This window comes from Mugil cephalus, chromosome 7, assembly GCF_022458985.1.
Source record: "Mugil cephalus isolate CIBA_MC_2020 chromosome 7, CIBA_Mcephalus_1.1, whole genome shotgun sequence".
Classification (NCBI taxonomy): Eukaryota; Metazoa; Chordata; class Actinopteri; order Mugiliformes; family Mugilidae; genus Mugil; species Mugil cephalus.
In genome coordinates, this window is record NC_061776.1 from 28149841 (window position 1) to 28169712 (window position 19872).

Genomic DNA, 19872 nt, shown 5'->3' on the forward strand with positions numbered 1-19872 from the left:
AGGGGAAAGAAGAATTGAATGTTATCTAGATGAAACGCACAGAAATATTCTATTTTTATAAATGAATTAAATATTTTAAATTTCCATTTTAACAAAGCAAAGTTTACCATACTAATTATCAACTTAAACTAATTCAACTCAAATGTATATATTTATTTGCTTTTTAAACATCAGTAAACTAAACCTGACCATTGCTTTATTTCACATTTTGATATTTTGTGGTGGGAAATAAGCAATGTAGATGACCTAAACAAACTAAGCATACAGTAAGTTGCATAACATAAAGTTAGAACTTCAAGCAAAAGATTAGTGAGAGATCTTATTTTAAATGAGAGTCCAGTGGGGAGACATGAGCTTACCAGTAGCCCTTTTTAGATGCAAGTCCTTTTTCCATGCGTTTAATCCGTGGTAAGTGAAGTGTTTCGTTTTATTCTTCCTCTGATTTCTTTTGCTGTCCTCAGCTCTGTTGCACACCGGCCAAATGACTGGTGTGTTGCTTATATTGCTTTTGTTTGCCAAGTTGTTGGTTTCAATCAGCTGTGTCACACACATGGAGCAGTGCAGCCACTATGCATGCAGAACACACCCCTCGGGACACAACAGTCTCTCCTTTTGGACTGAATAGACCCTATAATCTCCCATCTATTCCGCCTTACCTTGAGAGAGGACTTCACACCTAGGTGTTGGAGTCTGCTTTGGCCTGTGGTCCTTCTCAGCCAAGTATGTTAAGCTTACAGGCTTACAGGGTACACCCTAAAGATGGGCTAGACATTAGAAACCTAACCTCCCTGATAATGTTACATACTGCACATTCTGTCATGATCCACTTCTGGACTTTCTTTACTTAATTCTGCCCTTTTCACCCCAGTTTAGTGACACCCTGCTCTCTCTGCTCACAGGGGGGACGAACTGTGCTTGGTTTATATGGTTACTCCAATCAGCAGCGAGATGGACTCAGTTTCCCTGATGATGTCACAGATCCTGATGTGGGCAGAGTTGCTGCAGTAACTCTAGAAGTAATGAGCCTGAGGATGGAACTTGAAATGCTTATTAAGGTTTGTGTGTATTTTCTACATGCCTGTTATTGGTGACCGTAGCACATTTTCTTTTTCTTAGTGTGCCAGACGTTCCCCTGTTTCCACAACCTAAAATGGATTTAAGATATTGTACACTTCTATCCATGGCTTCCCACTGTGCAACTCACATTTTGCAGGCCAGTATACTACATATGGCACCTGACCTTGGCCCCTACTTGTATAGTATTAAAAGGTTTTGGATAAAATTATTTCTTCAATATTTTTTGCATTTGTTCACATTAATGCATTTACACCAGATATGAGAAAATTTCACTGAAAATGTACTACTACAAGCACGAGTCTTCACACACATTTAGTCTTGTTCTTGATCTTCATTATGTGAATGTGCCTTTTCGGCTGGCATGGTTCCCATTACTCTTCCCAGCCTCCATTCCATTCTGGATGTAGTCAGGTTGAAAATCTTTAACTTATTACACACATGGCACATCCTCCGTAAGTTTAACAATTGCATTTGTCATTCTACAGTTTTCCTGTTCTGACATTCCTTAATTTGGATGGATTTTATTATTATTGAATATACAGTATTAATGGCAGCTTGTTTGATTTGATCCCAGGAGGCTCATCCCCAGCCTGAGTTCTATGAGAGAATCATCCCTACACTGAGACACAAGGTAGAATCATATTGCGTACTGCATTGAATATATGGCTTTGTATGCAATGAAACCAGAAATGATTTACTATACAGGGCACAACTTCATTTACACACCGGTTTATAAAAGATGTGACCTGAATACGATTTTGACTAATCATCTGCTCACAGGTCAATGTAAAAAAGAAATACCAAGGTTTTCACACCTTTATTCATATTAGACACAATGTCTCAAAAACAAAGCTATTTCTGTGGACCTAAGAATAATATATCTTAAAATAGACCACTGTTTGAACAAGCATTTTTAAAAAAAAAAAATTTCAATAACCCAATATCTGTTAGTCAAGTAAGTAAATCCAAGACCCTTCAATGCTGTTTGCCGAGGTAGTGTATAGCACTATTAAAACTACAGCACTTCTCATAAAAATGTATAATTTATTGTCCTATCACTCCAGTTATCTTAACCTACCACACCATCATAGCATAGCACTGTTGACCACAACAGACATTCATCCAAATAGGAATACACCACTGAAGAAAAAATTTCAATGATCAGCGTCATGATTTTTACTTCTTGGACCAAGAGAAACTCTGTGTGATGAAGCCTTCGTTTTCAGTAACATGTTGGTATTAGTATGGTATTACACAGTGTGAATCTTTTTATTTCTAAGTTTACTGTAATCTGATGCCAATTTTAGATTTCAGATTTTAGCCACTCATCTCTTCTCTTAGGATGTGGGTCTCAACACTGATACTGTGATCAACTCCTCCTCCTCCTCCACTGTGTGTCACCCAGACAACCAGACCAAGTCTCTAGCCATCTCCCATTGCTCCTCGAATGAGAACAGCTATGGTCATTCTCTGTCTACCAAACACCAAAGTCTAAGACCAATTAAAGCATTTGCCACCTCCTCAAACAAACAATCAGGTGAGGAAATCATTATTTTACTGTATTGGCTCTGACTTTGGCTGTATGCACTTGTGCTTGTTTATGTGTTTAGAATCCATACTGTTACAGTAATTCACACAGGTACACATCAGCCTTCACCCCACAGCCTATCAAGTAAACGTGCTTTAGCTGCACACATTGAAACATCACGAGTACTGATCCTTTTCTCATGTTTCCTCAAATGTCAAATTGTACTACACTGTTTACCAGAACCAATGGATTCAGATTGTTGCAAATGCATCTTTAACTCTGTTTATGTAATTTTCTCTCCTTTGGGAGATGAATTACACTCAAAATAACAGTAGAACAGAAGAAAAGGGAGCAGATGTAAAACACTGTGTTCAAGTGGCACTGGACCAGGGGAGGACCAAAACTGAATCCGGGAGAGGGTCATCGGCCACAATGTTAATTTTGCAGTATATTAGTTGAATATGGGTATATACAACATGTGCAAAATAAACAATATCGCAAATTAATGAATGGCACTGGTTATTGTGCTTGACATTTATGTTCACAAAATTAATGAACATCTGTCTAACTTCTTTAAATGAGAAAAATAATTGAATCTCTCACTGAAGAAATATTTTAAGACATGTCCATGTCATTACTAGGCCTTGGACCTATATCTTCAAATACAAAGACATTTAGTTAAATGAACAAAACATGCCTGAAATAAAATAAAGTACTGTACTTACTGTAATACACAGGACAAAACGTGCCCCCATTAAGACTTCAATTATGCAACGTACACTGTGGGGGAGTCGACCTTGGTAAAAAGATAATCGTTTTCCCACCTTCTTTTGAATTTTCTTTTTTCTGTGTGCCACTGCCCAACACGCTCCATCTGCATCCTTGAATCGCTGGTGGTCATCTTCATCTGTTCTTCTTCACAGTGTTATTCTTTGGCCAGGAGTGGAAGTGCACCTATAAACAGAGAACAAAAACAGCAAGTGAGCGCAGATTCTGAGTGTTGACAGCATGAAAAACAAATAGAGTGGGCAAGGTGCGGGCCAAATATAATTGATGGCATGCCAAGTTAGGCCAGGACTCACACAATATTATCATACTTTTTAAGCGTATTTTTTACACTGTATTGAAATTTATTTCTTTAATATCATGATTAGTGTCAATTCCAGTATACTGCGACATCCCATAGTATCAGTATCTGAATCCAGTTCTTATTACAGTGGGGTACTGTTTGGAGAAGCACAGGGTTCTGGATTGTGGTTGAGACCCTGGTGCACTTATTGGTTGGATGAAGAAGGAGATTCATCACAATCTTCGTTTTTATCAAAAAATTCACGGAAATTTTACCAGCGTTTAATTTTTAAATTGCCACTAAACTCTGGCCTTTTGATTGACACGTCATTGAGCCAATTCCGAGCTACCTTGTCCCATCAACAGCATTCAGAAGCCAATGAGAGTCAGCGCTGGAAAGAAGCGCATTCCCCCTTCTTTAAGCCATAGACTGAGCCAATTGCAGCAAACTTAGCGGATGATTGGTGTTTCGTGTCCCAATGAGATGCTCTAAATAGCAATATGCTACTTACCCAGAAAGTTTGGTTTCCTCTCAGATAGACCAGTGCGTATTGGGGCTGGACGTCTGTTTGTAATCTTTAAATAAGAAACAATGCAAAACAGGAAGTAAGTAAGACTTTATGTTATGATGATCTCGCCTTATCCAGATGATATCTGTCCTCAGTTTCCTCTGAAGGCATCAGATACAAAAAAATAAAAATTAAGGCGAACCCAACAACTTCTTATTCTAAACTGTGTAAGAACTTCGACGCCTCAAGGACAATACCTCTTACAGTGATTCTGACTTTTGTGATAGAAACTTCAGGGTTCGGTTTGACAAGCGTACCAACCTTATAAACAAACCCACGTGTGTCCCGTAACTGCTTAGTCACTAGATAAAAATTATTGGTGGGATCTTTGCCGTTTTTTGAGTTTTTTTACTTTAAGCCTGCCACACACATTCTTTTTGTGATTTGGCTGTAGACGTCGGACTTCACGGCATTAGTGACTGTGAAGTTAAACAAACTTAATATAATTGAAACATTAAAAGGTAGTGTTGTCCTGAAAAGATCCCCCTTGTGTGTATGGTGAATTGTTACAAATGGAAGTCTGTTTAATCCAAAAAGGCACTGAGATGTTGCATTTGGTTCAGAGAAGGTTCGGATTGCATTGACAGGATAAACGAAGTGGACCAGAGTTTGTTACGAACCGAGTCCCAGTTGCAGAGGTGGTCTCGGTTCACTTGTTTGGTCTGCACCAGAGTCTGCTGATGTGTAAAACACACCTACCCAAAAGGTCCGGATCAGAGAAAGGGTCTGTTTCAAGTGGACTAAACAAGCCTGGTGTGAATACGCCCTTAGCTTTCAAAAGAAACCAAGACCATGCATAAGCTCCAAACTGTTCATGAACAGCATTCAATTTACTCTGGGTATGTCCTAAATGGGCATTTTTCTGCCAAAAGGCTGGAATGGTAAGAGGTTAAAAAAATTAAATTTAAATATCGTGTTAAAAATGCACACATGATAATATCAGGTCAGTTTTGGCTGCCCAATTTGGGATTTGGCCCCTATGAATCATAGGCTTTAATAAAACCAAAATGGTTTTTGGTCATTTTTGTCTTTTTGTGCTGTTTTTATTTTGTTTTTTCTGGACTTTTTGTTTTTGGCTATGTCGCTGGTCGTTAACTGTGGAGTACGGCGGAACAGCCATTGTGTCCTGTGGTGTATGAGATCAACTGCTAGCACTGTCGGTGTCCTCTGAGCTGCCCGGAGTGAGGCCTAAGATTCCTGCTGAAGTTCAGCAGGAGTGCTGGGGCTGCTTTGTGGGAAAAATATTCCCACATGAAAATTTATTTTTTTCTTACAGTCATCTACCACTTAAACTGCTGTCCACCTACATGTTTAGCTTGACGTACTCCTCTTCCAGTGACTGGTGTGACTGACTGACTCACGAATGGTAGCAGTCATAGACATTAATACATACATACATACATACATACATACATATATACATAATACATACGGTTAGAACAATTCCAAGCAGCACACGTACGAGGCATTTTATCATCTCCGAATCCTGACTCCACAAAGATGCCGGTGACCTATGAACGCCGTTCAGCGTTCTATAGGGCGCCTACATATTAATGTCTATGGTAGCGGTAACAACATCAGCGTCTGACTGGGGATTCCGGCCAAGATTAGATTAGCAACGTGACAGGCTAGTACTGAAAATATGGCCAAAAACGAAAGGGCGGACTGGTAATGGAGCTGGAGCCTGATCAGACCTTCCCAGGCTTATGTGCTCCTCTTCCTGAAACTCCTCTTAACATCCCCTGCTCAAAGAAGATCCGTGCTGGAACTTTGGAGGACAGAGTGGAAAATGTGTCTAACATTGACATCTTGAAAGCGTTTTACGGGCTGAATGACCAATTCTCCAAGTTTGAAGAAATGATGAATAGAAACACTGCGGAGATTGTGGTCATGCAGGAACAGTTGAAAAACTTTGGGATGCAGTGTAAGGCAACAGGTGACACCATAAAGAGGCTGAACGAGCGGACGACTGCAATCCAGGAGAGACAAGAGGAGGCAGAGAGATACAGCCGATGATTGAACCTTGTCTTCCTAATCTCTCGGAACACAGAAACGAAGATCTGAGAAAGGAGGTGATGGGAATAATCGCCCAGATCATCCCAGAAGAAAAATCCAAACTTGGATTCCTGATAGATACAGTGCATAGAGTGGGAGGAAAAAGAGATGAAAACAAACCAGGTCCCATCATCATACAATTCACCATGCGCACCGTCCGACACAAAATATGGAGAGCCTCCCTCAACTCTGACGTGATGAAAGAAAAAAATCTACGGATGGCAGAAGACCTCACCTACATGGAGAGACTATGCAGGAACAAACTCTGGCCAATTGTCAAAAAAGCTTGCGACAATGGGAAGAAGACCAAATGGATTGCTCCGGTGGCATGAGCACAGCATGAGAGTTAATTTAATGAATAAGGTGATCTTAAGTTAAGTTGAATGCTACCTAATATTAACAAGATGTCTTAACTACCTCAGGTTAATTCAGGTTGCTGTTCACAATGAATAGTGATTGATTTAAGTTCAAAATAACACTTGAATAAATGTAAAGTTTAATGGGGTAACATGTTCATACCATAAGTTAAAATTATATACACCTACTAAGGCACTTATTGTCCACTGTATAGCTCAATCATATTAATATGACAATAAATTATGTTGAGGTTAACATACGTTGCTATGAATAGTTAAATGACCTATTTTCTACAGTGGCACAATTACCTATTTAATTAAGCAATTTGTTTACTTAATTATTTTAAAAAAGAGAGAGAGAGAGAAAGTCTTCATTTCTCAAGGTACTCAATATTTAGAGTTCTCATTTGAGAGTGCCTACTTGTGTATTTATATCTCAGCACTTTACAAGTTCCTGTTTATCTTAACAGACTTCTAGTTCACTTTACTTTTTTCCCCTTATGATAGACTTACATTTTAATTCCTTAAAAATAGTATCCCTTAATGTTAGAAGTATCTGTGACAGTACCAAAAGAAAATCTATTTTTATTTTCTGCAGATGAAAAAATGCTGACTTAATCCTTTTACAAGAGACTCACTCAAAATGATGTGAATTTCTGGAAAGCACAATGGGGTGGTCACTGTTATTTTTGTCATGCCTCCCAACAATCTGCTGGTGTGGCCATTTTTCAGTTCAATTCAGTTTTATTTACATAGCGCCAATAACATTACAAATTGTCTCAAGACGCTTCACAAAAACCAGCCTGCAACCTCCAGAGCAAGCCTGAGGGCGACGGTGGCAAGAAAAAACTCCCTTTTAACAGGAAGAAACCTTGAGCAGAACCCAGCTCATATGGAGGGACCCATCTGCTGAAGGCCAGCCAGGTAGAAACAGAGAAGATAGAGAGAAAAGAAGAGCAGGAGAAACAAGATAAACAAACTTCTGTCATAGATACATACAGTGGGGGAAATAAGTATTTGATCCCCTGCTGAATTTGTAAGTTTGCCCACTTCCATAGAAATGATCAGACTCTGGTTTTTATGGTTGTTTACTGGTTATGGGTATAGACAGAATATCAGTCGAAAATGCATAAAAAACACACAATCTAAAAGTTATAAATTGTTATGTATTTTATTAAGGGAAATAAGTATTTGATCCCCAAGCACAACACAAGTCAGTACTTTGTAGAGAAACCTTTGTTGGCAAGCACAGCGATGAGACGTTTCTTGTAGTTGGTCACCAGGTTTGCACACAGCGCAGGAGGGATTTTGGCCCATTCATCTTTACAGACAGTCTCTAAATCCTTCAAGTTTCTTGGCTGCCTCTTGGAAACTCGGAGCTTCAGCTCCCTCCACAGGTTTTCGATCGGGTTAAGGTCTGGAGACTGACTAGGCCACTCCATGACCTTAATATGCTTCTTCTTGAGCCACTCCTTTGTTGTCCTGGCAGTATGTTTTGGGTCATTGTCATGTTGGAAAACCCACCCACGAGGCATCTTCAGTGTTCTTGCTGAGGAAAGAAGATTTTTGTCCAAGATGTTACAGTACATGGCTGCATTCATTGGCCCCATAATGCGGTGAAGTTGCCCTGTACCCTTTGCTGAAAAACAGCCCCAAAACATGATGTTTCCACCTCCATGCTTAACCGTGGGTATGGTGTTCTTTGGGTCATACTCACGTTTTTTCATCCTCCAAACACGGCGGGTCGAGTTAATGCCAAATAGCTCAACTTTGGTTTCGTCAGACCACAGCACTTTCTCCCAAGCCTTCTCTGAGTCATTTAGATGTTCACTGGCAAACTTAAGGCGGGCCTGTACATGTGCCTTCTTGAGCAGGGGGACCTTGCGGGCACTGCAAGAGTTCAATCCATAACGGCGCAGTGTGTTGCCAACTGTTTTCTTGGTGACGGAGGTCCCAACTGCTTCCAGATCATTAACAAGCTCCTGCCGTGTTGTTTTAGGCTGCTCCCTCACCTTTCTCATCGTCATCCTCACTCCATGAGGCGAGATTTTGCGGGGAGCTCCAGACCGAGGACAGTTGATGGTCCTTTTATGGGTCTTCCACTTGCGAATAATGGCACCAATAGTTGTCACCTTCTCACCAAGCCTTTTGCTGATGGTTTTGTAACCTATACCAGCCTTGTGCAGGTCTACAATCTTGTCCCTGACATCTTTTGACAGCTCTTTGGTCTTGCCCATGGTGCTGTAGAAGTTGGAATGTAAGAAACTGATTCTTAGAGCAGGTGTGCTTTATATACATGACGAGTTAAGATCAGGAGTATTGGTAATTAGTTGACTGAGCACAGCTGTGTGCCACATGCGCACCAGCCAATCGGTAGGAGCCTGAATTCTAAGTGAATTGTTGGGGATCAAATACTTATTTCCCTTAATAAAATACATAACAATTTATAACTTTTAGATTGTGTGTTTTTTATGCATTTTCGATTGATATTCTGTCTATACCCATAACCAGTAAACAACCATAAAATCCAGAGTCTGATCATTTCTATGGAAGTGGGCAAACTTACAAATTCAGCAGGGGATCAAATACTTATTTCCCCCACTGTACATCAAGCTGAAGGAAACGTAGGGTCTAGTAATATAACACATAGCTGATGATCTGTTAGACAGTTTGTGAGTATAACAGGAATCATGGGCAAGTTGGAGAATTGTTCATCTAGGTAGGAGTGGACAACTGGAGGAGGCCATGACAACTGGGGCAGATGTAGTTTATGGAGCTCCACAGGTCTGATACACAGCACTCCAGACCATGAAGACTGGGCTGGTTGATGAGGCCACAGCAGCAGATGTAGCTTAGAACTCCACAGGTCACATATTCAGCACTCCAGACCAGAGACCCTCACAAGAAGATGGAGGGGAGAAAGGGAGACACAGCGGTTAGTATTAGAAAATAATTTATAAGAGACAGAAAATAAATTATAAGAGATTAGAGGACAGGAGCCAGAGAAGAGAGAGTAGAGGACATGTTCTCAGTGCAACGTCCCCCTGCAGCCTAGGCCTATAGCAGCATGACTAAGGAATGGTTAAGCCAGCTCTAACTATAAGCTCTGTCAAAAAGGAAAGTCTTAAGCCTGACCTTAAACGTAGAGACTGTGTCTGCCTCCCGGACCCAAACTGGGAGCTGGTTAATTTTGATGATATTACAAAGGTGAAAGAAAGCAGTCCTGGTCACCTGCTTTATCTGAGAATTAAAGGACATATCCTGGTCATATATAACACCAAGGTTTTTCACAGTAGTACTGGAGGACAAGGTAATGCCATCCAACAAAAGCAGGTGATTAGATAATGAATCTCTGACATGTTTAGAGCCAAATACGATAACTTCAGTTTTGTCTGAGAAAAGTAGAAAAAAGTAGAAAATTACAGGTCATCCAAGCCTTTATGTCTTTAAGACATGCTTGGAGTTTAACCAGCTGATTAGTTTCATCTGGTTTCATGGATAAATATAGCTGGGTATCATCTGTGTAGCAATGGAAGTTTATGCTGTGCTTTCTAATAATAATGCCTAAGGGAAGCATGTATAATGTGAATAATACTAGTCCTAGCACAGAACCCTGAGGAACTCTAAAGCTTACTTTGGTATATATAGAAGAATTGTTGTTTACATGGACAAACTGGAATCTGTTTGACAGATATGATTCAAACCAGTCTAGTGCAGTTCCTGTAATCTTGATCACACTTTCAAGTCTCTGTAGTAGAATATTTTGACCAATGGTGTCAAATGCAGCACTGAGATCTAGCAGGACAAGTATAGAGACAAGTCCATTGTCTGAAGCAATGAGGAGATCATTGGTAAGTTTTCTAAACAAATTTATAGGTACTATTATTGAATCTTTATTTTTAGATGGATTGTTTTGGTTTTCAAACTGGATATGAGTCTGTGTGTGTGCCAGTGTGTTCATGTCTTTGTTGTACTATGAGTGAATGTGGACTCCTTCCACTGGTGTCCACTCGATTTTTTTTATAATCTGTAACTTATACAATTATAATAACACAGCTCTTGCAAAAATAATGTGTATGCAGTTGTGTACGAAACTTGAAGCTCTTAAATTAAAATACAAAGAAGCACAACTGATTCTTGGGGGAGATTACAATGATGCTCCAGATGATTTGTTAGATCAGTTACCGGCAAGAACAGTCCAACATTCAGCATTTATTTGTGAACAACTTTCGGTCATAGACATATGGCGATACTTCAATTCTGATGTAAAAGATTTTACCTGGAGTAATGCAAATAGATCCCTACAATCCAGAATTGATTTGTGGCTTATATCGCCTTCTTGTTCACAATTTGTTTCAGAATCATCTCATGATTTTGCTCCCTTATCTGATTACAAATTGATTAATATTCATTTAATAGGTACTGAACAAAAAAATCTTCGTGATTTCTGGAAACTCAATAATGATTTATTAAATGATGATATATTTTGCGATGTTGTTAAAAGAACAGCAAAACAGATATTCAGGGATACCGAAATGAATCACACACAGAAATTGGAATACTTTAAGTTTAAGGTAAGAGAAGTAGCAATGAGACGAAGTAAAGCAATAAAAAACATTAATGCCTCTAAAGAAATAAGTATCATGAATGAATTGAATACATTATTGAAGAAAGATAGTCTATTAGAGGATGACGAAATTAAATTGAAGAGACTAAAAGAAGAAATAGATAATGCATATATTAACATGGCTCAAGGAATTCTAGCTACTTCTTTGCCCTTTAGAAACAAAACCTAAAGAGAAACAATATTTCCGCTCTAAGGCTTTCGATACGGTGGAACATAATTTTTTATTTAAAGCAACAAGGTCAAAGGTCAAAATTTTGGATCAACTATTGAAATGTTTTATAAAAATATTGACAGCTGTGTCATATTATATCCGAACACTACAAAAAGATTCCCAGTTCTGAGATCCGTCCGTCAAGGCTGTCTGATATCGCCTTTTTTATTTTTGCTGTTTATTGTTGTCAAATTACTCTCATTACATATTTTAAATAACCCTGTATTTCAATGTTTGTCTATTTTTGGTAGAGAAATTAAACTAACACAACTAGCTGATGATACAGCATTATTCTTAAAGGATAAACACCAGATTGAAAATGCTTTTGCATTAATAGACAAATTTTCAGCTGCTTCTGGACTAAAACTAAACACATCGAAATGTGAAATTTTATGTCTATTTGATACAAATGATAAAACTTTATATGATATACCTGTTAAAAATTGTATCAGATATCTCAGTGTTTTTGTACGTAAGAATGTTGTAGAATGCCAACAACTTAACTTCTCTCCCAAAATGAAAAAATCTAAAACTATTTTGAATTTATGGCTTCAAAGAAATTTATCAATCTTAGGAAGGATCCTTTTGACTAAAGCTGAAGGTGTTTCTAGATTTGTGTATCCAGCACTTTCCCTTCATGTCTGTGATTCTACATGTAAAGAAATTAATTGTATGTTTATTAGATTTGTATGGAAGAATAATAATAAGCACCATCATTTGAAAAACAAAAAACTTTGGTTTCTGGTCCTAAAGCCAAAGGTGGTTTTGATCTACTAGATTTTATGGATCAAAATTATACATTTCGAGTTAAATGGTTGAAGGGATGCTTAAAAACTCCAGATTCATAATGTTCAAGAATGTTGGAGGTCTCAAGTTGTTATCGTTCTGTAATTATAGTATTTCAAAATTACCAGTTAAGATGTCGGAATTTTATCAACAAGCTTTGTTAGCCTGGAAGCTATGTTGTTCACATAACTTTTCACCATAAAAAACTATCATTTTGAACAACGAATGCATTATTAAAAGGAAACTTTGAGTCACAAATAAAATTAGAGAATTATATTTAAAAATACTATAAATAATAATATATACCCATCCAAGATGTATATTTCGAGATTCCTTGACATTGATAACAAATGTACCTTTTGTAAAATTGAACCTGAAGATGTAACTCATTTGTTTTATGGTTGTGCATATAGCGGTACATTTTGGAAAGATCTGGAGAACTATATATTATGTAAAACAAAACACAAAATCAACATTGAAAGGAAGTACATTATTACTTATTTTGAATCCCAAGAAAAGAAACTTCGTACTGTAGTAAACCTTTATATCCTATTGGGGAAATTCCATGTACATAAATGCAAATTTCAGAATTTGTCCAATTTGTTTTTGATTCAAGTGGATTATTATTTTAAGTCTCTTAAATTGATTACAAATTAAAAAAAATACATATCTATAATGAACATACATTCAGAAATGTTTTGTTAAAAATTTGTCACTCTAACTATAATTTTAATCCATGGGATACGAGATCTGTCACTAAAATTTATTTTCTTTATCATTAGTTTGATTGTTTTTTGTTTTGTTTTTCTCAACTATTGTTGTGATGTCATATATATGTAACTTTATTATACTATTATTTTGTAAGGAATGTGAGCTGGAAATGCTGAAATGTTTGTTTGTTTGTTACAATTTTCAATAAAGTAAAAAAAAAACAAATCTGCGTCCGACTTGTGTGTGGTAGTTACCATAGCGACAGTGCGTGTTGTTGATGATGTATGCCCAAACTCTCGACTCTTGGCTCTTCAAAAATAAAGAAAAAAAACAAACAAAAAAACAATTGGCTTTTCAAATATAAAATCACCATACGGTTTTGTGGGAGACCAAGATCATCATCCTGCAGTCGTTTTCACGTTTAATTTATTTTAAGTTTATATACCACAATTTAAGAAAAATAAAAATAAAATACAGAGAACGCGACCTTGGTGTCCTCAATGGTAGTTATATCTTGCTCCCCCAAATTCAATTTTGGCCCTCCATGGGAAGAATTTCAGCACCCCTGGTGTAAATGATCCAGTGCCACTTGAACACAGTTTGTGTCTTACATTTGCCCCATTTTCTTCTGTTCTACTGTTATTTTGGGTGTAATTCATCTTCCAAAAGAGAGAAAATTACATAAATAAAATTAAAGATGCATCTCCTGGATTTTGACGTTATTTACATTTTTGTTGATATTGTGTTGATTCGACATAATTTGTCCATGATAAACGCACTTCAGATTCTACACAGGATGAAGGTGTATGCTGGCGAGTACTGACTCCTGCTTTAGACATGCTGTATTCAGGCACTAAATTTATATGTTATTATTAGTGCACTGTACTGTCTATTACAGTTGTTGTATACTATATAGTATTGCATTTTTTTTTCTTTTTTTGTCTTCATTTCAGTGAATTGCACTATTTGTGGAATACTCCGTATCTCTGCTCACTGCCTCACCTGCCTCCAGGGGCTCTGCTCAGACTGTGACAGACTGTATCACTCCTGTCCTGAGAGAGTTAACCATCATCGAACAGCCATCACATCATTATCATCATCATCTAAAAGCAGGAGCAGTCGCAGGTCAGGATCAGAAGTTCTGGCTGTATAAACTGTTAAAAAAAACACTTCAGGAAAAAAAGACTGGAAGGCTCGGGAAGACCAGTGGCAATCAAAAGAAGTTAGGTGTTAATAGTAAAATTATTTAGGGCCTGTTCAGACCTTGTATTAAGATCTGGGCTATTTGATCAGAAGTGACCAGCTTCAGGTACATGTGCACCTGGCATCAACATGCGCATCCAAATGCGTCCCAAGATCTGATCTCAGTTTTGCTCTCTGTATGCAAATAAAACCTCACATTATCTAGGGCCCAATAGAATATTTTAACAGCTGATGTCTGCTTCATGATTTTGGCACACACATTGTGTTATTATTTAATAGGGATGAGTGAGTACAGCATTATCTGTATCTGTATCTATTAACCATGCGAATTATCTATCTGTATCCGTATCTGTACTCGGAGTGGGCGGGGCCTAAACCGGAAGTGGGCGAGATTTAACCCAGAAATGGGTCGGGTTTTGTTGAAATGGACGGGGCTTTAACCCATATGTTATTTTAAGCATGCAATTGAAATGGGTTGATCAGAAATTTTGGTTTTGATCACGATAGAAAACGAACGGGGGGTGGGGGTGGGGATCTTACTGCAAGGTATGAACAGTAAGAACTGTAAGCTAGTGAGATAGGAGGTCTTGGCACTGGTGAATTGATGAGCCACTTTTTACTTTTTTCCCTGCCGAGCTGCATTCTCCATCTGAGGAGAATTCAGAGTACTTGTTTTTCCTACAATGTTCAGAGTCCTTGTTTTAGTGCAGATTAAATTAAATGGTATTGCTGATTAAATTTATTTATCAGAACAGTGCTGTGGTTCTTCACAGGATTTGTATTAACCTCAGAAATAGCTGCTCTAAGTTTCAGATAGTCGGGGCTACAATGAAATTCAAAGTAAAAGATCTGTGCTAGACAGTGCTAGTGCAAATAAATATATGAATACAGTGTGTGGAAACTTTACAACAATTCCTTTTTCTTCCCTCGTTTCAGTTCTTCCACCTGGCAATGCCTCCTCTGCACTAAAGTCAGCTCTGTCCAGGATTTGCTATGTGTAGAGTGTGAGCGCCTTCGCTTGGAATCTATGAGCTCAAAACTGGATGAATGTCAACCTGCCACTGTCACTGGTCTGTGTTATCTTTGGTGTATCCAACAGCTCCAGTAATCCCAGTTCCCTTTGTCTTCTACTATTTGAGTTTCCTCCTCAATATTAGATGGAACCAAATTAACTGGTTACTCTGCACTTACTACTACACTGGAGATAGCTGTTTACTTAAAAACTAAAATAAATTGAAATATGACTTCTTTCAGTATACCATGATTATTTAAATGTTCTTTATATTTTGCAGTAAATCATTGCCTGCTTATAAAGTATGTTGTCTCATATGTCTAATAGTACTATTTTTACTTTAGTATACAACCTGTTCATGAAAATAAATTCTTTATATGGCTGGGTTTTCAAGTCAGGTTGCAGACTTCTTCATATACAGTAATGTGACCAGAAAGAACTGATGTCTGTATGTTTTAATGGGTTGGTCCTTAGAGTGGCATTGTAAGAGCTGTACAATGGTGAATGCAGCCAGCAGTATTCTGTGTGAGGTGTGTGAAAGACCTCGTTTGGCCACACGACCTCCAGTGACCCTGTCACGTCCACCAATCACACCCCCAAGACCACCAGCACCAGTACTGGGTATGCCCGGTGATCCTGACAGCCAGGTCAGTTAACTCTTTTATTTAATTTGGTTAACACATGTTGGCACATGTTGATATATATATATATATACATATATATATACAGTGGGGGAAATAAGTATTTGATCCCCTGCTGAATTTGTAAGTTTGCCCACTTCCATAGAAATGATCAGACTCTGGTTTTTATGGTTGTTTACTGGTTATGGGTATAGACAGAATATCAATCGAAAATGCATAAAAAACACACAATCTAAAAGTTATAAATTGTTATGTATTTTATTAAGGGAAATAAGTATTTGATCCCCAACAATTCACTTAGAATTCAGGCTCCTACAGATTGGCTGGTGCGCATGTGGCACACAGCTGTGCTCAGTCAACTAATTACCAATACTCCTGATCTTAACTCGTCATGTATATAAAGCACACCTGCTCTAAGAATCAGTTTCTTACATTCCAACTTCTACAGCACCATGGGCAAGACCAAAGAGCTGTCAAAAGATGTCAGGGACAAGATTGTAGACCTGCACAAGGCTGGTATAGGTTACAAAACCATCAGCAAAAGGCTTGGTGAGAAGGTGACAACTATTGGTGCCATTATTCGCAAGTGGAAGACCCATAAAAGGACCATCAACTGTCCTCGGTCTGGAGCTCCCCGCAAAATCTCGCCTCATGGAGTGAGGATGATGATGAGAAAGGTGAGGGAGCAGCCTAAAACAACACGGCAGGAGCTTGTTAATGATCTGGAAGCAGTTGGGACCTCCGTCACCAAGAAAACAGTTGGCAACACACTGCGCCGTTATGGATTGAACTCTTGCAGTGCCCGCAAGGTCCCCCTGCTCAAGAAGGCACATGTACAGGCCCGCCTTAAGTTTGCCAGTGAACATCTAAATGACTCAGAGAAGGCTTGGGAGAAAGTGCTGTGGTCTGACGAAACCAAAGTTGAGCTATTTGGCATTAACTCGACCCGCCGTGTTTGGAGGATGAAAAAACGTGAGTATGACCCAAAGAACACCATACCCACGGTTAAGCATGGAGGTGGAAACATCATGTTTTGGGGCTGTTTTTCAGCAAAGGGTACAGGGCAACTTCACCGCATTATGGGGCCAATGAATGCAGCCATGTACTGTAACATCTTGGACAAAAACCTTCTTTCCTCAGCAAGAACACTGAAGATGCCTCGTGGGTGGGTTTTCCAACATGACAATGACCCAAAACATACTGCCAGGACAACAAAGGAGTGGCTCAAGAAGAAGCATATTAAGGTCATGGAGTGGCCTAGTCAGTCTCCAGACCTTAACCCGATCGAAAACCTGTGGAGGGAGCTGAAGCTCCGAGTTTCCAAGAGGCAGCCAAGAAACTTGAAGGATTTAGAGACTGTCTGTAAAGATGAATGGGCCAAAATCCCTCCTGCGCTGTGTGCAAACCTGGTGACCAACTACAAGAAACGTCTCATCGCTGTGCTTGCCAACAAAGGTTTCTCTACAAAGTACTGACTTGTGTTGTGCTTGGGGATCAAATACTTATTTCCCTTAATAAAATACATAACAATTTATAACTTTTAGATTGTGTGTTTTTTATGCATTTTCGACTGATATTCTGTCTATACCCATAACCAGTAAACAACCATAAAAACCAGAGTCTGATCATTTCTATGGAAGTGGGCAAACTTACAAATTCAGCAGGGGATCAAATACTTATTTCCCCCACTGTATATATATATATTTTTTTTTTCTTCTTTTTTTTTTTGAATCTTCACAACACCTGCTTTGTAATTTTGGGTATATTAAGATTTGGAGTACTGCAGTCCGTTATTACAGGCTCAATGAGCTATTTCTTGTCAAGGTCATTGAGTCTTCTTGTAAAGTTATTCTGAATCTTATTTGTTTTTAAATTCCCTGTGGTCATTAAACCAAATCTCAAGTAGTTTTATACTTACCTACATTGAATGTCCCATCCTATCACCTTCCCATCTTGTTCAACAAAAGCACAGTTTCAAAGATTTCCATTCTGTGGCAATACTATAGAGGGTATGCACTGTTGTCAATGCTGCCCGGGGGCCATGACCCCCTGAGTGGCAAAAACACGGTGAACTGTATCAGTAAATACAGTGAAACCAGGAAAAATGTGGATTATCAGATCAAATTGAGGACAACTGGATTCTACAATGATCCATTCGATCTAGTATGAATTTGGAAAAGTGGATAAGTCTTGGTTTCATTTAGTTTACGTTAGTTTTAGTTCATTTTAGTTATGTTAAATATAGCTAAATAAAATATGCTAAGAGCTTTACTAAGAAGTAACGTTATCCATACAATACTGTAGCATCTGACGGGATGTTAAAAGGATGACGAGGAGTGATCACAAATATTACGTTTATTGTTATTTATTGTTGGAACTGAAATAGTTACTGTCAGCTGTAACTACGTGTAACTAAGTATGACTTCATCAGAATAAATTAGTATTACCAGACACTAAATGTGATCCAGTTGTTTCTTTTTTTTCTTTGGCAGTTGGAAATATCTGTAAAATCTCCGACTGCTTTTCAGATCTGTTGGTACAGTCAATCGCACAACAGCTCTTCCCCATTTTTTAACTAATTTTACAATTTAGATGGTATTAAAGCCTATGATTCAAACTGTCACTTTTGCCACTCAGTGGCCGTAACCACGGAGACTTATGCTTTCTGTTACCTCAATGCACGGAAGACAGTAACCTTACGTGACTGGTGAGGCCATGCCCCCTTATGGGTGAAAACAAAGGAGATGTCGGAGTGTGGTATATTGTTCTGCAAATGACTTAAAAATAAAATTCTTAGATATACTCTGCTCCCCTCAAGAGAGAGGGACAGAAAACGAATGAATGTTTGGCTTCAGCCCATAAAACAGGTGGACATGTGTAGTCATGTGTACGCTGTGTGTACATGTGTGGCACTTAGCCATTGTCACGATCATGATAATGCTAACGTTAGCTAATGTCAGTTGTCAGAGTTGTTAGTTAGTTAGTTATATATAACAATAAAATAATAAATGGAATATTTGTGATCACTCCTTGTCATCCTTTTAACTTCTGGTCTGACGTTACAATATTGAATGGCTACATCTCAGTAAAGCTCTTACTGTTAGCATCTTTTATTAAGATACATTTATTGGTCTCGCTGTATTTACTGATACATTACACTGTTTTTGCCACTCAGGGGGCTGTGCCTCCAGGTGGCAGTGAGGTCAATGCACATCGTCTATACAGATTAACATTTTCCATTTAAAGTGGCAAATGTCATAAAATATGAACGTATCATAATGTTTTTTTTATATAAATTTTACAAAAAATAAAAGTAATATATTCCAAAGAAAAGGTTTATGGCTTTGCTTCCATGAAACCTGTTGATTTTTAAACAAACAAGACAGAAACAACACATTTTTCTTTTGATTTATTTAAAGGCATGTTTTTAAGACAATGAGAGTGCATATAGCCATAATATACCTGACAAGTCAAACAACTACTAACTAATTCATGTGGATTCATATAATTGATAGGATGATGGATGTAACAATCCTAACTGATAATAACATCAGGAAGTAGGACCATAAGGAGCAAGGACAATCAAGGACTGAAATAGGAACTTGAAAATGTGTAGAAGATGAAGGTAACAGTGGTCCCTGCAGTGATCAGAACAATCCTGTGTGTACAGTACATGCTCCCAGGGCTCTGGTAAAGGACCCAAGTTTGAAGGAAAACAGCCACACACTGGTGCAAGAGAGAAATGTTTTTCTTTGCTGTTATTTTTAATATATGTAACTATGTCCAATACCACACAACTATAGTCAACCAAATATACACTTCTCTGAATTTGCATTCTCTGGCAGGAAGAATCAGGAAGAATGAACAAAACTTAGGCCATGTGCACACGGGAACGGAGCTGACTTTGTTTTGGAAAAGTTCTCTGTAAACATGGCACTGTGTCAGGAAATGTTCATACCCACACGGCATTACTGCTGAAACGCTGCAATATATAGGCTACCACCAGCCTATTGGTGGTGCTGTAACGC

At 38.3% G+C, this 19872-nt stretch overlaps 1 protein-coding gene across 3 annotated transcripts in view; it reads left to right on the forward strand.

Annotated features, from left to right (window-relative positions):
- Positions 1–19872, forward strand: part of LOC125010773 (E3 ubiquitin-protein ligase RNF31) — a 66664-nt gene that overhangs the window by 14292 nt on the left and 32500 nt on the right. For 2 of the 3 annotated variants that reach the window (XM_047589585.1, XM_047589583.1), the window contains 6 exons: positions 900–1055; positions 1652–1708; positions 2419–2614; positions 13942–14113; positions 15128–15261; positions 15678–15850. In XM_047589585.1, the coding sequence (XP_047445541.1) occupies positions 900–1055; positions 1652–1708; positions 2419–2614; positions 13942–14113; positions 15128–15261; positions 15678–15850 (888 nt within the window). The remainder of the gene's footprint in view (positions 1–899; positions 1056–1651; positions 1709–2418; positions 2615–13941; positions 14114–15127; positions 15262–15677; positions 15851–19872) is intronic. The other variant, XM_047589584.1, reaches the window with a different exon arrangement.